The 16,626-nt window shown below is 38.8% G+C and overlaps 1 protein-coding gene across 1 annotated transcript in view; it reads left to right on the forward strand.

The window, feature by feature from the left end:
- The window catches only part of igdcc3 (immunoglobulin superfamily, DCC subclass, member 3), a 64,136-nt gene extending 49,152 nt beyond the window's left edge, over positions 1-14,984 (forward strand). The window contains exons 7-14 of the mRNA XM_079604773.1: positions 1,341-1,506; positions 8,543-8,790; positions 11,534-11,698; positions 11,928-12,116; positions 12,663-12,767; positions 12,860-12,995; positions 13,143-13,377; positions 13,640-14,984. Of these exons, the coding sequence (XP_079460899.1) occupies positions 1,341-1,506; positions 8,543-8,790; positions 11,534-11,698; positions 11,928-12,116; positions 12,663-12,767; positions 12,860-12,995; positions 13,143-13,377; positions 13,640-13,777 (1,382 nt within the window). The 3' untranslated portion in view covers positions 13,778-14,984. The remainder of the gene's footprint in view (positions 1-1,340; positions 1,507-8,542; positions 8,791-11,533; positions 11,699-11,927; positions 12,117-12,662; positions 12,768-12,859; positions 12,996-13,142; positions 13,378-13,639) is intronic.
- Positions 14,985-16,626: the final 1,642 nt, after the last annotated feature.

The raw sequence follows: 16,626 nt of genomic DNA on the forward strand, positions 1-16,626 counted from the left end.
TCAGCGGGTGTAAATTATCCATGATAGTGGGGGGCAGCGTTGTAGGGGTAGCTGAGAATTGATATGATCTTAGTGGCCAGATGGTGAAGCAGCCTTTGCTTACTGTAATGCACTTCATTTACATTAAAGAGTGAGAGGGAGAAGAGAGTAAGAGCGGTGTATTAAAAAAATGTAATGTAAAAATTGGTAGGGTGGGGGAATAAAAGCCCAAGAGAGAAATAAGTGAGAGAAACCGAGAGATAAGAAAAGAAGGAAGAGGTGTCTCTGATGATATATCACAGTGATACATCAATACTCAGTGCCTCAACCCATCCCCCGCTCTCTCTCTCTCTCTCTTGTGCACTCAGGGATAAGAGAAGAAAAAGGAGCACTAATTTGCAGGGCTGTGAGATGCACTGGACGGACCTCTGAGAGCAGTTAGCAACCTCTCTTATCATTTATTTATTGAGAGAAGCTGGTAACACTGAAATACAGGAGAGAGACTGAGAGCAGGATCAACACTTCCGATTAAAGGACTTTAATAATTAAAGCCATTGCACCCTGAACGAGTATGAATGGTGTTATGGTAATTAAAACGGATACAAATGAGCGAACGGTGGCTAATCAGTCAGCAATTTCAAATTTTCCCAGATTAAATGTGTCCTAATTAAGCAGTAAAGGACTATTGGATTAGCTGCAGTCTGTGTCAGTTGGCAGTATTAACATGCAGTGAGTGAAGAGGAGGAGGAGGAGGAGGAGGGTATCTGGTGAGGTTGGGGGCAGCAGAAGCCTCTGGGGTGCTAGAAGATGTTTGTGGTCCAAATATCCCCCCCCACATCTGTTCTGCAGCACTTAATCTATTTTAATTTTCACACTGTCATTTATGGATTGTCAGTTTCCTCTTCTGGCCCTGTGAAATCTGTTTTTGCCCTTCTCTAATCGAGTTAATCTGATGCTTTCTCTAAGTTCATTCCTGTTACCACCCACTGCAGTCACAATATATTCATTATAAATGTGATGAAGCCAAAGCCACGTAAACACTCTCTCTCCTCTCTCTCTCTCTCTCTCTCTCTCTCTCTCTCTCTCTCTCTCTCTCTCTCTCTCTCTCTCAGCATTGTGTGCACTGTGGTTTTCATCTTCAAATATTTCTATTTCTATTAACGTTGATAGCATATACGTGACATGTGTAAATGGAACCGGGTGAAATTGGGAACATTAGTGCAAAGGAGCAAACTGGGCTCATTTTTAAATCACTTAGTGAAAATTTCCAAGCCTTTTTTATTTAATAAACGTATGTTTTGTATTGGCAATAACTGACTTCTCATTGTCTCTCATTTTTCTTCCTCTCTATCGGTCTGCAGCCCCAGCAGAGTTTGTGCAGCCTCCTCAGTCCATTGCTCGCCCGGTGGGCACCACTGCCATCTTCACTTGTCTGGCCCGGGGTGAGCCAGTCCCCCAGCTCACATGGCTGAAAAATGGACAGATCTTAGAGCCCGATGGCCATGTCAAACTCAGGAACAACAACAGGTGAGCTGAAAAAGTCATGTAATAATAAATGCACAAAAAATAACATTACGATGTTCAGAAATCAATTTCAGTTTAATTTATTGACATAGAACTTGTGTTTAATGTGATAGTTTCATTCTTATATCTACTGTAGGCTTATATCAACGAGAGTATTTACATTATTGAATAATTATGTAGATCTGCATTAATGATTTGTGTGTCCTAATGGACTGATGGTAGAATTTTGTCAAGCGTGCCCGAGGGTCTGGATTCTAATCTGCCCGTTTATTTTTTGTTTTCTCATTAAAACGGGGATGTGCATTTTGTTGTGTGATTTCACCAGGACAAATAGTGAGTCTCCGCAACGGTTAGCAATAGAGTGCGCTCGCAGAAACGCTCGTCTGTGTGGAGACTGTGCACAAGCGCCAGGAGAACAGTGTTGCCTTCCGCCATTGATGATAGCAGCAACGAGCACTCACCATGATTTCTAAAACAACACATTCCTGTGCCAGATCACCTCTTATTTAACACAAACAAATGAATTGCTAATCAGCTGGAGATGTTTCTTTTGTTTCGGGTACATACGTGCAGCGAGATGTTTCAAAAAGAGTGGTGGGGACATGTCCCACCTGCAAATTCGCCTATGAGACCAGTGTTATTTGAATGTTATTTATATACTATCATGTTATTTATTAATATTAAATGTTTTATATTTTTAGGTTATTTAAATGTAAATGAATTTTGTTATGTGCTTTTGTCATGTTTATTTTATTTAGCTTTATTTTTATTTCAGTTTTAGTAATGTTAGTACTTGAACTTAAACCTTGTCATTTATTACATTTGGAGTCACCTTACAGAAGGCATTAGTGAAGGCGCCCACTGTTTGTGTCATTGAAGGACATTCTCATGTTGCCGGTTGTCCTCTCCTAGATAGTGTTATGACAACCATGTTAGGGCGGCACTAGTCGAGGTCATAATATGATACATTGTCCTGCATTCTTCTGATCTAGAACGTGTCTGCTATGAAAGACACTCAGCTTTCTGTTTATCTGCCGTGCTATTCTTTTCTTTTTTTTCTCTGCTGTTTTGTTTACGATCATGTCTTTGGAAATGGAAATGAAACGTGATTCCTTGTCTATCGCTATAAAAGTTTTATTGCCGGGGATTTTTGTTGTGGTTAAAGAGCATGTTTATGGTGTGAGAGAAAATCAATTTCATTGCGGTTAAAATTTATAACAGCAAAGCTGGAGAGAGACATTTCATTGCTAAAAGAAATAAATTGGGAAAGACAAGAAGGCTGAGACAGGCATCAAGCAGGTAGACGTAGAGAGGGCGCAGGAATGGATCAGTTGGAATCTCTGAGTCTCACACCATTAGCTAATTGACTCATAAAGTGGAGTAGTGGGCAGAGAGTTGCTACTGTATGTGGTTGCTAATGTTTTCCGAGTATTGCTATGGAGTTACTAGGGTGTCCTGGTGGTTGCTGGCGTGTAATGGGTGATTATTAGGTGATTGCTTATTGGCCAAAAAAGCCTAGCTGCAGCTACTTTTTGTGTGCAATACATTTATGCATTTGGCAGATACTTTTATCCAAGCGACTTGCGCTACATTAAAAGTTCTTGCATTCCCTTCATTACTGGCACCGTGATCTGCTGTTTGAGCTCCAGGAACATGCCATGCCTTCAATCAAACTCTATGGGATTCTTTCACTCATTTCAACGTCCACCACTAGAATCATAATTCTGACCACTTAGAAAAATAATTACACACCTTTCCTCAAAAAATCTGTGAATAAATCTTGTACTCATTTCAACAATTGTCTGACAAAAAAAATTATTAGTATTGCTTAGAAAAATAATAGCACACCTGTCTTTGAAAGTGCGGCAATGTTTCCCGTCTTTGGTCAGCCTATGAATGGATTGTTTATAGTTGTCCCTGTGCATTAAACTGGGATAAAAGTGAATATTGAAAACAATTTCACAGTTCACCTTTATGGTGTTATATTGTTTGTCAGCTATATTGTTTATCAGCCCCAGTTATGGTGTTATTGCCATATGACATAAACGTACACACTCGACATGTGCAAACTCATTAGCTTGTCTTTTTGCCCTCACCTCTCTTTTGTACATGCTGACGCTCTCATTAATTTCTAAATTCATCTAAATTAACTTGTAATATTTAAAATGATTTATGTTAGTTTTCAGTGTTTTATTTTTTGTTTATTTAGACAAAATAGTAAAACAAAACAAAAATGTAATATCAGCCAGTTATCAGTTATCGGCTGTAACAAGAAAATAATACTGACTATAATTACTAATGTAATTAAAAATACATTTTTAAAAATAATTATGGAGAATGTTAGGAATGCACAATATACATTGTTTCAGCAGTTATGTAGGAATCAGCTAATTTGGATATATATATTTTTATTATTATTATTATTATTTTTAAGGTTTAGATGACTTTTTCCATCATCTATAGCACTAATTAAAGGGCACTAACTTAAAGAGAGAGCAATAGATTATATCACAGATTTAACCCTTACAATCTTTTGAAGAAATTTTTTCCTTTTTAAGGGTGTGTGTTGGAGTCTGTTGGTGCACATGCAACTATGGTAACAGTTGTGTGTATATGTGCTCGAGTTTTTAGTGCACTTTAGTTTTCATAAAATCAGCTATTTATCTGTTATTGGCCATAATATGAAAACAACTATTGTACAGTATCAGTATTGGCCAGAGTACTGAAGAGATTCTGATTGTGTGATGGCATTATGGTGTTTATTTAAATTTCTTTATATATATATATATTATATTTATTGTAGTATGTTGCAGTTTTGCAGTTAGCCACAACGCCACGTACAGGCAAGGGAGGTCAAGACAGATTGTACAAATGGATCAAATGAGATTAAAAAAAAATATATATATATATATATGTATGTATAAAAAAAAAGAAAAAAGATAAATAATAATAAAAAATATATCACATAGACAACTTTACATTGAAAACACTGATGATATTTAAGGAGAGTGAGAATAATAAAATAAATTACAGAGCCCGCAAGCAGTTTAAAATCTTCCTATATTTCCAGAGCTATTCAAATGAGGTATAATAAATAAATGACCATTTTTGCCTGAAAAACAGAGGCATTATTTAAGGAAAGTGACAATAATAATAGAAAACATCATTGTCACTGATTTTCGACAAATAATCGAGGAAAAGGAGATTCAGATACTCAAATTAGATATTTAAAAAAGAAAAACATGGGCATTTTTACATTGAAGACACAAGTGTTAAAGTGACATTATAAAAATGACAATTAAAAAAGTGGTCAAATTTTAAAACATTTTTTTTTAAATCAAATAGTGTTTTATTGATTTTTGCCAAGTGATTGATTATGGCATTATTTGAGCCTGAATCAGTCAAACACTAGTGACCGTGCGTGTGCTCTCTGTATCCGCGCAGGCTTTTGCAGACATGTGTTGGAGTGCTGCAGTCAGAGCGGAGGTCATGCGGTTCAGTAGCTGCAGGAGCAGAGGGTGGGGTCACTGCCTGCTCCATAAACATAAAACACTATTACAGCAGTAATCAAAATGCCACAGTGACCCGCAGTCAAATCACACTGCACCGGCCGGCTCTTAGAAGGACTTTGAAGAGGGTTATATATTATGTCTGCATTTCACATACTGTGCATACATGCATGTGTGAATGTGCACTGTTGCTGAGTTTGATCATTTTTAATCTTGTAGTTTGGTAAGTCTTCAAAGAACTCTTCTTTAACTGAGAGCCTTTTTCCCTGGTCTCAAGTTTGATCCATAATGTTTTTTTCATTGCTAAAATGCAAAAGGGACCATGTATTTGGAGCCATGGCTCATACTCGTGTATGACAGGTTTGAATCGGGCTTATAATCTTTATACATCTACTTTACTGTCCAATCTCTGCTGTCTTTCAAGTTGAATTTTTTATAATTTTTTGTTGAAAAAATTACCACGCAGATACTTTTTTTTAAAGAAATAGTTTTACACCTTATTTGAGAAAACTGTGTGGACAATGTTCACCATGTTTTGCGGCTGAGCAGATAAAAAGAGTGCTCATTTCTTCCCCTTCTTTTTGTCCATTTTTAAACTCCATTACGTGCTTCTTGGTCATTACCCTCTCTCTAACCCATGCAAAATAGAGCGAGCTCTGGCCTTGACCTCTGACCTCTCCTGCAATCAGTCATTTCCACCTGGCTTTCACTGAGTGGAGAGACAGCTAAGCACCCCTTCCTCATTTGCCTCTCCTCTACCTAACACTCCCCATTTCCCACCCACTTCTCATCTATCCCCTTCTCTCTCACACTTTTAGAGGACTGAATAAGGGTGACCACCCCATTCAAGAGGCAGTGCTCTGTGACGACTGTGCAAACATGCTCTCAGTGTGTTCTGAATAGCAGCTCTCCTGTCTCAGGATGCTCTCTGTCAATCCTAGGAGAGGCCTGGATGTATAGACGTATAGAGAGGGTGCAGATGGTCCCAGCACACTGTGTGCTGGTCCTCTTCAAACATCAGTATTCTGAACAACTATTTTATTTATGTTTCTAAATGGTATAGAATTTTCAATGTCTGCAATTTTCAGTAGTGTGCATAACAATTCATCACGTCAGATTTTAATATCATTTTTAATATTGCTGGCTGCATCCCTTCTAGTTGCAAAAGTTAAGTGCAGCTCTTTAAAAAGGTTCAGAGAATGATGAAGAAACAATCATTTATTTCTAAATTAAGTCAATTTAGTAATCATGAAATTGACCCTATTTACTTTCAAAATGCGCTCGGACTCATTTCTGAAACTGAAAAAATAAAATTTGTGTAGCTTATATTTGTGTGGGCCTATGGAAAGTTCCAAGAAAAATTAGACAAAACAAGCATTAAAATAAGCTATTAATGAAAGAATGAGAAGAATTAATTTGCCCCTCAACGACTTTTTTAATTTATTTTTGTATCTTTAAAGAACCAGGTTTCCCATTGTCATGAAAATTAAAATCTTATAACGCCATGAGAATACTAAATATGCATTTTTCTAGTTATGCCCAGCTCTAAAATATTTTATTGGGTAGAAATTGTGACAAAAACAACTTTTTTGTGTGTGTAAATGTTATCCTTAAAACTTAGCCAGTAATTCACGAACAACTGGAAAAGTCATGGGGCCTGGGGAACAACAGGAGTCTGTTTGGGCTTTAGTGGGGATAACTGACACTGACTGTGCTGCTTGTGGGGAGACTAATGTTTGTCACACTGTTCCTCGGAGAGCAGGGATAACATTATGAATCATGGCTGATAGATTGGTCCATAGAGCACTGGGTTGGGGGTATGACTTGGAAGTATGTCATGCTGGTGTGAAATTACAAAAACAGCTGGATTTATTGTCAGCTTAATTAGTGTGTGTGGGCTGTACAGAAAAAGTGGAAGCGGTGTGAAGTTGCCAACCAGCCCTAGCCATTCATCTCGACATTCCTCCGTCAGAGATCTGTTAGCATGTTTTACATGCAAGTGAATTAAACACTCCACACATAATATGTCAAGCTGGTTCATGTAGAAGCACCCATGAATATGTGGTCTAGAGATGCAATTTGGCATAGGAGAGTACATAGTGTATTTTTCTGTATCTTTGAAATTAGCATTTACATTTATTAATTTAGCAGACTGTTTTACCCAAAGCGACTTACAATGGAGAATAATACAAGCTGAAGGGATTAATCAAAGGGAGAACGCAAAATGCTAAAAAGAAGCGATACCATGTCAAATTTCCATAAGTACCAGAGCAGGAGTGTAAGTGCAGAAAAGTTCTTGATTTTAGTGCAAAAGCCTGCTTGAAGAGGTCTCTTCAGTCGTTTTCTAGAAGATTGCGATGGATTTTACAGTTTAGGGGAAGGATCATCCCATCAAACAGAAAGAAAGTGACCTTGCACCACATTATGATTGCACCACTAGACATCGCCAATTCAGACGATCGAATTGAGCACAGAAATTGATTCAGCCACGACTCACAGAGCAACATTGACCTCAAGAACCTGAAGACAAAAGTGATCCCATACTATCAAGATAAAAATAAAAAGTATCTTCTTCTGTCCACACCTTAGTGCAGTAAATGTAGCAAGAGTTGAGAGCTGTAGCATCTGTATGTGTGGGGAGTGTAGATGTAGGAGAGATAAAGATTGCTGGAGGCTGGTGGTGAGACATAAGAGTATAAAAGAAAGGATGATAATCTCTAGGACTGAATGGCATGTAGAAAAACCCTTGCCTCTTAGGCTGCATGCATTTAAAATAGATGAATGCATTCACGTACGCGCATACATTGAACGCCTTTCCGTTTTCCCATTCACTCTGCAGCAGCAATATCATAACACCCCTGCCATTTGTTCGAGAACACAAACCGCATGCAAATATATCACAAAAAGGTGTGGTTTAGCAAAAGGCTGAGAGATCTCATTTTCATATCCTTGCCCTTTAAGTGGTAAAAATGCTTCTTTTTTTTCAGGGCCTCGGGATTAAGGGAGAGAAAAAACTCCTGATTATATATTCAGCACTAATAATGCACCCCCCATCCACCATCCCTGTATCCCCCAGCAATGAAGGGGAGCACAAAGGAGGAGGTGTTAAAAACACTGAGTGAGAGCATAAAAATAAGGACTAGTGAGAAAGAATAGAAAGTGAAGAGGATGATTCAGGAGGGAGGAGTTTGACAGATGGTTGGGTTTGCTTCATGTTAATGAGCACACAGAGATGGTGGGTGCATGGTTTGTTTTTTGCTTTATTCATGCCAGTTACATCATTTACACTGGAAAAAGGTTTGACGTGTCAGTGCACTTGGGTGAGACCTTTTATGTAGGACTTTCTGATAGGGATGCACAGATATAAGCAATTTATATACAGATAAGCCAGTTATTATTTTCATGTTATGGCAAATATGAACTTTTATGCAATTTTGTCTATTTAAATGAAATAAAACACTTAAAACTAAAATATTTAAATGGGAATAATCTCCTCTCCTCTCCTCTCCTCTTCTCTCCTCTCCTGCTAGTACTCTGACCATCTATGGAGTAACCCAGGAGGACGAGGCCATATATCAGTGTATTGCAGAGAACAGTGCGGGCTCTACTCAGGCCAGTGCTCGTCTGACCGTCCTGTGGGCTGATGGGTTGCCGGGTGTGCCCACGGGTGTACGTGCAGACACTCTTTCTCCAACTTCCATTCAGGTGTCCTGGAAAGAGCCCACCCAAAACACTCAGGACATAATTGGATATGTGCTCCATATCCGCAAGACTGCTGGTAGGAAAACTGCTTATGAACCTAAACACACACACACACACAAGCACGCAAAATCAAATCAAATCTAATTTACTCAGCTCTTCTCCAAGATTGAATGTAAAATGCTCCCCAGTAAATCAGTATTTTATTTAAAGTAGAGGTCGCCCGAAATTGGATTTGGACCGATACTGATAACTAAGTTGGGCAGTACCTGCCGATAACTGATTGATTAAAGCAGGGCTATGCAGTTTCGGGAATTTCTTCGCTATATTCTCGTTTTTTGCTCGCAGGTTTCTCTATAGAGCTCCCCCTACAGCTTCGGAATAGATATTTGACAACACTGTCGAAAAACTAGTTGGCGACTCTCAGATACCAGAGGCTAGTAGATCAACGACATCAAAGCCGACGGGACATTCTTAAAAACGCCGTCTTCATTCGGGTTTGAAGAGCGTGAGGGAGCGCAATAATGAAAGACTTTAGTTGCAAGTGTGTTTTTTTCCGCTCAAATGCGATAGGGGGGTGCGAAACGACCACCATTCAACCCGAAAAAAGTAATATAACCATTTCAATGACTATGAAGCTGTTCGGTTAAAGGGGTCATGACATGGTTTTTTTTATGTTATTATTATGTTCCCTTAGGTGCAATTATAGTATTACTATAATTTTTTTTACAAAAATAAAGTGCATCCATTTTTCCCTGAGAGACGTCTGGATCTTTCGGCAGCGTATTCAAAGATGTTGTTTGTCCACAGCCAGGAACAGCACATCTGCGTGGCATCGTAATTTTCCTGTACACAGACCCACTCGCTGTCCGTCAACTGAACACTTGTGAGGCGCGCAGCGCGCGGGGCGACTAGGATAGGAAATGAGCGTAGTTCAATTCAATTCAATTCAAGTTTATTTGTATAGCGCTTTTCACAATACACATTGTTTCAAAGCAGCTTTACAGAAAATGCATTTCAAAAATATACATACAAAAATACAGTTAGTTAATCATGAAATTTAGGGCATAACATATCGCCGGCGTTGAGTCGTCTCTTCACAGGCGTCGAGTCGTCTCATCACAGGCGTTGGGGCATCTGAAGTCTCCATGAGAGGCTGGATACATAACTGGAGCTGACGAACTCTATTTGAGTTATCTCGGGACAGGCGTTATAGACAGGCGGGACAGACGTAGTTGTCTTGTGCTTAAAGCGTAGTTGTCTTGTGCTGGAGGCGGTCATATGCAAACGCTGGTACGTCACTTAGCACCGTGACGTCACTTCATACCATGGATCCAGAACGAGCTGTATTTAGAGCTTGATTAAATAAATTATTCATTTATAATGGGGAGGACGTCTTAAGCTATGAAACTTGCAGGACGTTTTAATGGTACAAAGACCTCTTATATACCAAAAGATCAAGGCAAATTTGGTTTCTCATGTCATGACCCCTTTAAGGTAAAAAACCTACATAGTTCACCTTTAACCATTAGGTTTTTTTTTTTAAAGAAATGATTCTGAATCTAAACCTAACACTCAAAGTTAAATAGTCCTGAACTTTATTACAAAAATAAACAGTATTGGCTAATGCATGAAAATGTATTGAACTTTTAAATGAAGAATATAAATATTAATATACTATATTAATTAAAACATTAGTGTGTGTGTGTGTGTGGGGGGGGGGGGGGGGTGTGTGTGTGTGTGGGGTGGGGGGGGTGTGTGTGTGTGTGTGTGTTTGACTTGACTTGACTTGACTTGACTTGACTTGACTCTATATAAAATGTAACTATAGAAAGCTTTGACTTTTCAGCCGCTCCCGCAATAGACGCAACCGGAAGAAACAATCAGTGTGGATTATTGCCGATAAGAGATAGTTTCAGAAATTGGTTATCGCTGCCGATGAATCTGCAAAACCGATAAATTGGTCAACCAATGATTTAAATGTAGATTTCAACAAACGTTATGAAATACATATTTTATTCAATCTTCACTCTAGACTCCCTCATTATGGAAATCAGTGAGATTTAAAGTCGATAGCAAATGGCTGCTTTTATCCTGTTGCCGTCAGCTGTGGTAGCAGTTCACAGTCAGACTAAAGCATTTATGTGACATTTTTAAAAGACAAATTACTGTTTTAGTTCTAAATTCTAAAACGCACGTAAAAGTACTTGGTGGTAAAGAATAAAGAGAAAGCTCTTTTTCTTAAAGCTCAGCATGACGTGTGTGTATTCAGATATCAATCCCTTTCTCCTGGGAATCTTTAAAGTTGCATGTTGATGTTTATCTGTGCTGGAGCAAATGCAGCTAAACAGCTGATCTGAGACCCACGCTGGTGTGCTCTTAAATGTCCTCTGCTGAGCGTTCTCTGTTTCTCTCACTCTCTCTCTCTCCTCGCTGTGGTGTTACCATGACTATTAGCCACTGCTCAGATATGTCTATAGTATCTTTCATCCGCTGCAGCTTCATTGCCTTACAGCGCTGTGGGATATGTTTTGGAGTACGAGCCATATATAATGTATATGATCACTTACAGCAATTTGGCATGAATAAATAATAGAGAAATATAACGTTTACTGCAGCCATAAAAGTGACTAAGAGAGCTGCCAACATTAAGAGGTGGGCAATTGTCGGGGTTAATCTTTACTCTCTCACGCCAATGATTTCACTCTCTTGCTTCATCTTTCTTCATTTGTTTTTCTCTCTCATAGAATTTTTCAGTGTTTAATAATGGTCTTTCATGGTCCCTCTTTTTCCTCCGTTCAACCTTCACACTTTACATTCAGACCCAGTGGAAATGGAGTACCAGGAGGCTGTGAGTAAAATGACCCTGCAGCAGGTAATCGGAGATCTGGAGCCCTCCACCAGCTACAGCTTCTATGTGAAGGCTTACACGTCCCGCGGAGCCAGCAAAGCCTCTGAGACGGCTGTGGAGAGCACTCTGGGAGAAGGTATAAAAACATATTTAAACAATCATACACAAAGTTGTATATAATTAGGTTGTATAGAGCTATATAATTCTCAGTTATTTTGAGTTGATAATTGTGCTGAACAATAAAGCATTTCCCTCAGAGGTGTTTTTGATTCAGCGTAGGCTTTAATTCAAGGTTGTTCAGGGTAAAGTTCCCACCTGTTGTATTTCCTGTGAAAATACAATTCCTGTGTTTGCAATTCCTACAGTCCCTGCACCACCAGCCTTGTTCACGAGGGTGATTAATTCGACTGTGGTTCAGGCCACGTGGGAGCCCTCCACAAAGATGGGCCAGCAGGAAGGATTCAGTCTCTACTACCGTAAGATCCCCGTCCCACTCTTCACAGGACCCCTCACCTTCCCACGTAATGTGACCCAGTACAACATCACTCAGCTGGGTGAGTCTGGCCACGGTGGAGCTTTATCCATGAAATATGAGCAGGAGGAATTTCTTTGTAATATGTAAAATAATAATAATGTAAATAATAAGAAATAATATTATGTTAAATATCTTAGGTATTTTTTGTTGAGTAAACAATGGGACAGTTTATGTATGAATGGATTTATGAACTATTTACAATTTTTTCAAGGCTGTGTTTATTTATTTATTTATTTACATTTAGCATTTTAAAAGCCAGTGGTTTACTTTACAGTCAAACACAATTAATACTTATATAGTTTTAAAAATATAACATGTCAACGAAGCTCAATTAATGCATACATTTATTTTAATAAAAGCATAACATACTGTAACATGTCAGTCATTGTTGTTGTTATTATTATTACTATAATCATTATTTTTATTATTAATAAACATTTAGCCTGTAGTTTTCTTCACAACCAAGCACAACTCATTTTGAATTTAAAAAAAATCATTAATTATTTTGCCATTGAGATTTGTTTGAGTTTCCAAACCTTTTTTTCCTCTTTCTCTCTCTTGTCAGATCCCTCTTTTGTGTATGAAATTAAGATCCTGGCTTTTAATCAGTATGGAGAGGGCAATGCCACTCTGCGCTTTGTGTCGCTTAAGGAGGCAGTGGAGAAGTCAGGTGCCTGATGCAACACACTTGTTCACTCCCACACATTCGAGCATACTAACTCACTCACATTGACTGTGTGTGTGTGCATTGTCTTCCTGCAGTGCTAAATACCCCTTGCGACTGTGTAAAAGACGAACAGAATAAAAGCTCCACCACAGGCATCATCATCGGCATCCACATCGGAGTCACATGCATCGTTTTCTGTGTCCTTTTCCTCATGTTCAGCTACAGGGGCAGGTGAGGAAATCAATGCTGCCTATGTGCGTATGCCGTTTTATAGTGAATGCAGTTGCAGTGGGCGTCAGGTGTTTTATTTCAAATCAATTTCCTTTTCAAGTCAACATGTTTCTTTGGATGCAGAGTTGAATGGTTCTGTCTTTGCAGGTTGAAGATGTGTAAAACCATGCATGCCACCCGACAGGCGGGCCGTAACCCAGCAGGTGTCGTGTTAGAGTCCTCCTCCTCACAGGGGGCTTTGGCCCTTAACGGCCCCCACAGGTTCAGCCAAGATGGGAATGGAGGAACCCACACTGCAAAGAGCTGCACCGACTCCAATGAGATGGAGAGACTCTTCTCAGGACCATCCCACTTCTCCCATCCACCTGACACCACCCACACAGTGAGCCTTGGGGAACAATGCATACATTTATAGACATGCGGATTGCATGGTTATGGTTATTTTCAGTGAACAACTTTATCAGTGCATGAAAAAGTGGAATGGAAAGATATGCATTTTGGAACGGATCAAAGCAAAACCTATTTACTTAATGGTTTGACTTAATTTTATTCCTTGACCTCACTGAAAAGTACTATAGTATTACCATGTTTGGTTATGTTTATCATGTTTTCACTTCATTCTGTTTGATTATATTTATTTTCAGATTGAGAGCTCTTTGGTCTCCTGTCCATTGAATGAAACTCCGATTTCCACACTTCCCCTTGATGACTTCAGTCTGATGGAGGAGTGTGACGTGCAGTTCCGGCGGCATCCAGCAGAGGGCCAGCGGGATGAAGACTGATGAAGAAACGAAAGCCAAGAATATCCTCTACTCAGACTCCTGTCCAACTCAGGTCAACTGAAGTATTCATATTTTTTTAGTTCTGTTTTTATCGTGCAAAGAATATATTATTCTTAAGTTAAGTTCCCTTTGTGGGAATCACTGGACCGTAATGTCGGGGGTCCCTCTGGCCTCATAGTGGGTGAGGTTCTGTGATGGACAGCTTTTATTTCTCATTGGTAGGTGAACAAATACACTCTTGCAGTTACAACTGGCAGCATACATTCACCAGTCACTAGCGGTGACTAATAAGTGATATTATTCGGCTTCTTCTGCACAACAGAGAAGTGTTTTTCCTTCTACCACATACTGTATTAGTTCTGTTTTTTTCTCCGATGTGCTGCCTTCTCTTAACCTACCAATGATTTCACAAGCCCATCCAGTGGAGACCAAGACCTTCTTCCAGGGATTTCAAATTATTCTCAGGATTTTTTTTTTTCACTGATATCAATGTTTTTGTTTGTTTGTTTGTTTTGTTTTATAATTAGGTTTCAACCTTCATAAAGACTTTAGACTCGGCTATGTGAACCTTAGAATTTGCAACAAAAAACCTACCTCAGCTGGAATGAATGTCTTGTAGGAAGTCTTTGAGATCTGCATCTTGCTGTCTGTTCTGTTTTTATACACATCATGCATTCAGTCAAAAGAGAAAAAGGTGCTTCTCTACCTCAGATTTCAAGGACTGCCGCTCTCCCGCTTGCTGAAGCAAAACAAGAAAAAAAATCCAACATATAGCACTTCCAAATGTTGAAGTCATTGTTCTACCTCAAAATAACAATGTTGTTATTGTCGTTGTGGTTCTTTTCTGATATTGCAACACAGCCTCTGTTTGTAAGATCCTGGCTTCACTATGTTGATGAATTGCTGTGTTTTGATATGTCAGTACCTCATGCCAGGTGACAGATGACATTGTTCTATGAATTCTGCTTGTAAAGATGTTTTGATAGTGTCCTTGTATTCATGTAGAATTTTTTTGTTCTATGTTTCCTGATCAGAGTATTTTTTATTTTAATCGTAGTCGACGCAGTAAATTGGAAAGACTTTTAAGATAAACTGCACTGTTACTAATGTCTTCAGGATACAAACACTGCTCTCAGATGAACCGCTGGAAGAAGAGAGACCACCGTACACAAAGCTGGATATACACATAAAATAATTGAATAGCTTGACTTCATGTGTTTTGCGTGTCATGTGACAATGGAAAGTGGGGGATGAACAAGTATGTAAAGCGTTCTTTACAGGATTAAGCACATACACTGTTTTTATGGGTGCCGATAGAAGTAAGTGGTGATGTAGTTTAGATACATATATCACGTGTTGTGAAGAATTGAAATGAAAATTGAATCTTTGCCTGGGTTGTAACTACAGGACTTGTGGTCTATTACAAGCTCAGCTCCCTTCGAGCACCCTTAGATACTGTTGAGGCTGTTTAGATACTCTGCTGTATTGTATGAAATGAACGCCAAACTGTGGAAGAACTGGGCATTCTAGAATTCTCCAGGAAGTGAGCATTCCATTAGGAGCCAAAGCCACTGGAGATTCTCATGGCTTCTATGTGGTTCCATCTTTCTTTCTTTCTTTCTTTAATATCCCAAGCCCCTCATCCATGTTTTTAGTGCCACATTGATCAGGGAGCACAAGGTGCATCAGATGTACGCACATAACCCGCACCCATAACATCTGTTGGCATTAGAATGCTAAGAATGATGAGTAGAGGATGCTTGAGCTACCACTGGTCATCTCTTCATATGTCTGGCCAGCTATTGAATTGCTTTTCACTGTGTGCTCAGCCACCCAATCCAAGACCAGCTGTTTGTTTTAGTGGGGAGGAAAGTACCAGCAAGATGTTCTTACTCCTCTGGTGTCTCATAGTGCTGTGGTGCATATATATATAAATATATATATATAACCTACCTCAACACAGCAGTCATGCTCTCAGGTTGCTCCTATTCTGATGGGGAGATTGTATTTTTTTTATAGTACACATACATGCAAACATACATTTACACATCAATGGAGAACATCTCCTTTGGGCCCTTTATCAGATCAGTGCGTTGCATTAGCTTTTCATGCTCTTTGATTTTGTGAATGTAAAGTGATATTTTTTCATGTTATGTTTGTATGTATCAAATACTCACGTTTGCTTTATTTTGGCTAGTTTAGATGACTCGTCCATCGGTTTTGCCACCATCGTCTTTGTTCTTAATTTAATAAGAATCATCATCAGTGTGTGTAGATAAGAGTCAAAAGTGCATATTTTCATAACGCCCACAAATTCTGTTATCAATTTTTTTTTTAAGAAATGGAGAAAGTAAGCCTAGATAATCAAAAAATCCCATTCATATAAGGTATATTGCCTCAAATGCTGGTTCTGGAACAGAATTGCACAGTATATTACAGTGTAGAAAAGACTCAGACTATGTGCTGTATATTTATTGTACCAAATGCGCTGTAGTGTTGTCATTGGAGACTGTAGATGCTTTTGTGTTGTCTATATACAGATAAGTGCTCAATTTATTGGCTGTTTAATAGAATTAATGGAAAAGTATCTGAACACCAGAAGGTATTTGATACTCTGTGCTGTAGAACATTGTCCCTAATAATGAAAGTCTCTATGAAATATCTTTTTGTACAGTTTTGGTACTCTTGACATTCCTGTAAAAAGACAAAATGTTTTCATCTGTTGTGTAATGCGATACAAGCAATTCTCAATACTGTTACATTTCCAAAAGCCATCTGCAACGAGGTGCTCTTTTGTTACTTGTTTCCTGATGGATTTGGTCTTGTGATGTTTGTAAACTTATTGTGTG

This window comes from Phoxinus phoxinus (assembly GCF_949152265.1).
Source record: "Phoxinus phoxinus genome assembly, chromosome: 2".
Lineage (NCBI taxonomy): Eukaryota > Metazoa > Chordata > Actinopteri > Cypriniformes > Leuciscidae > Phoxinus > Phoxinus phoxinus.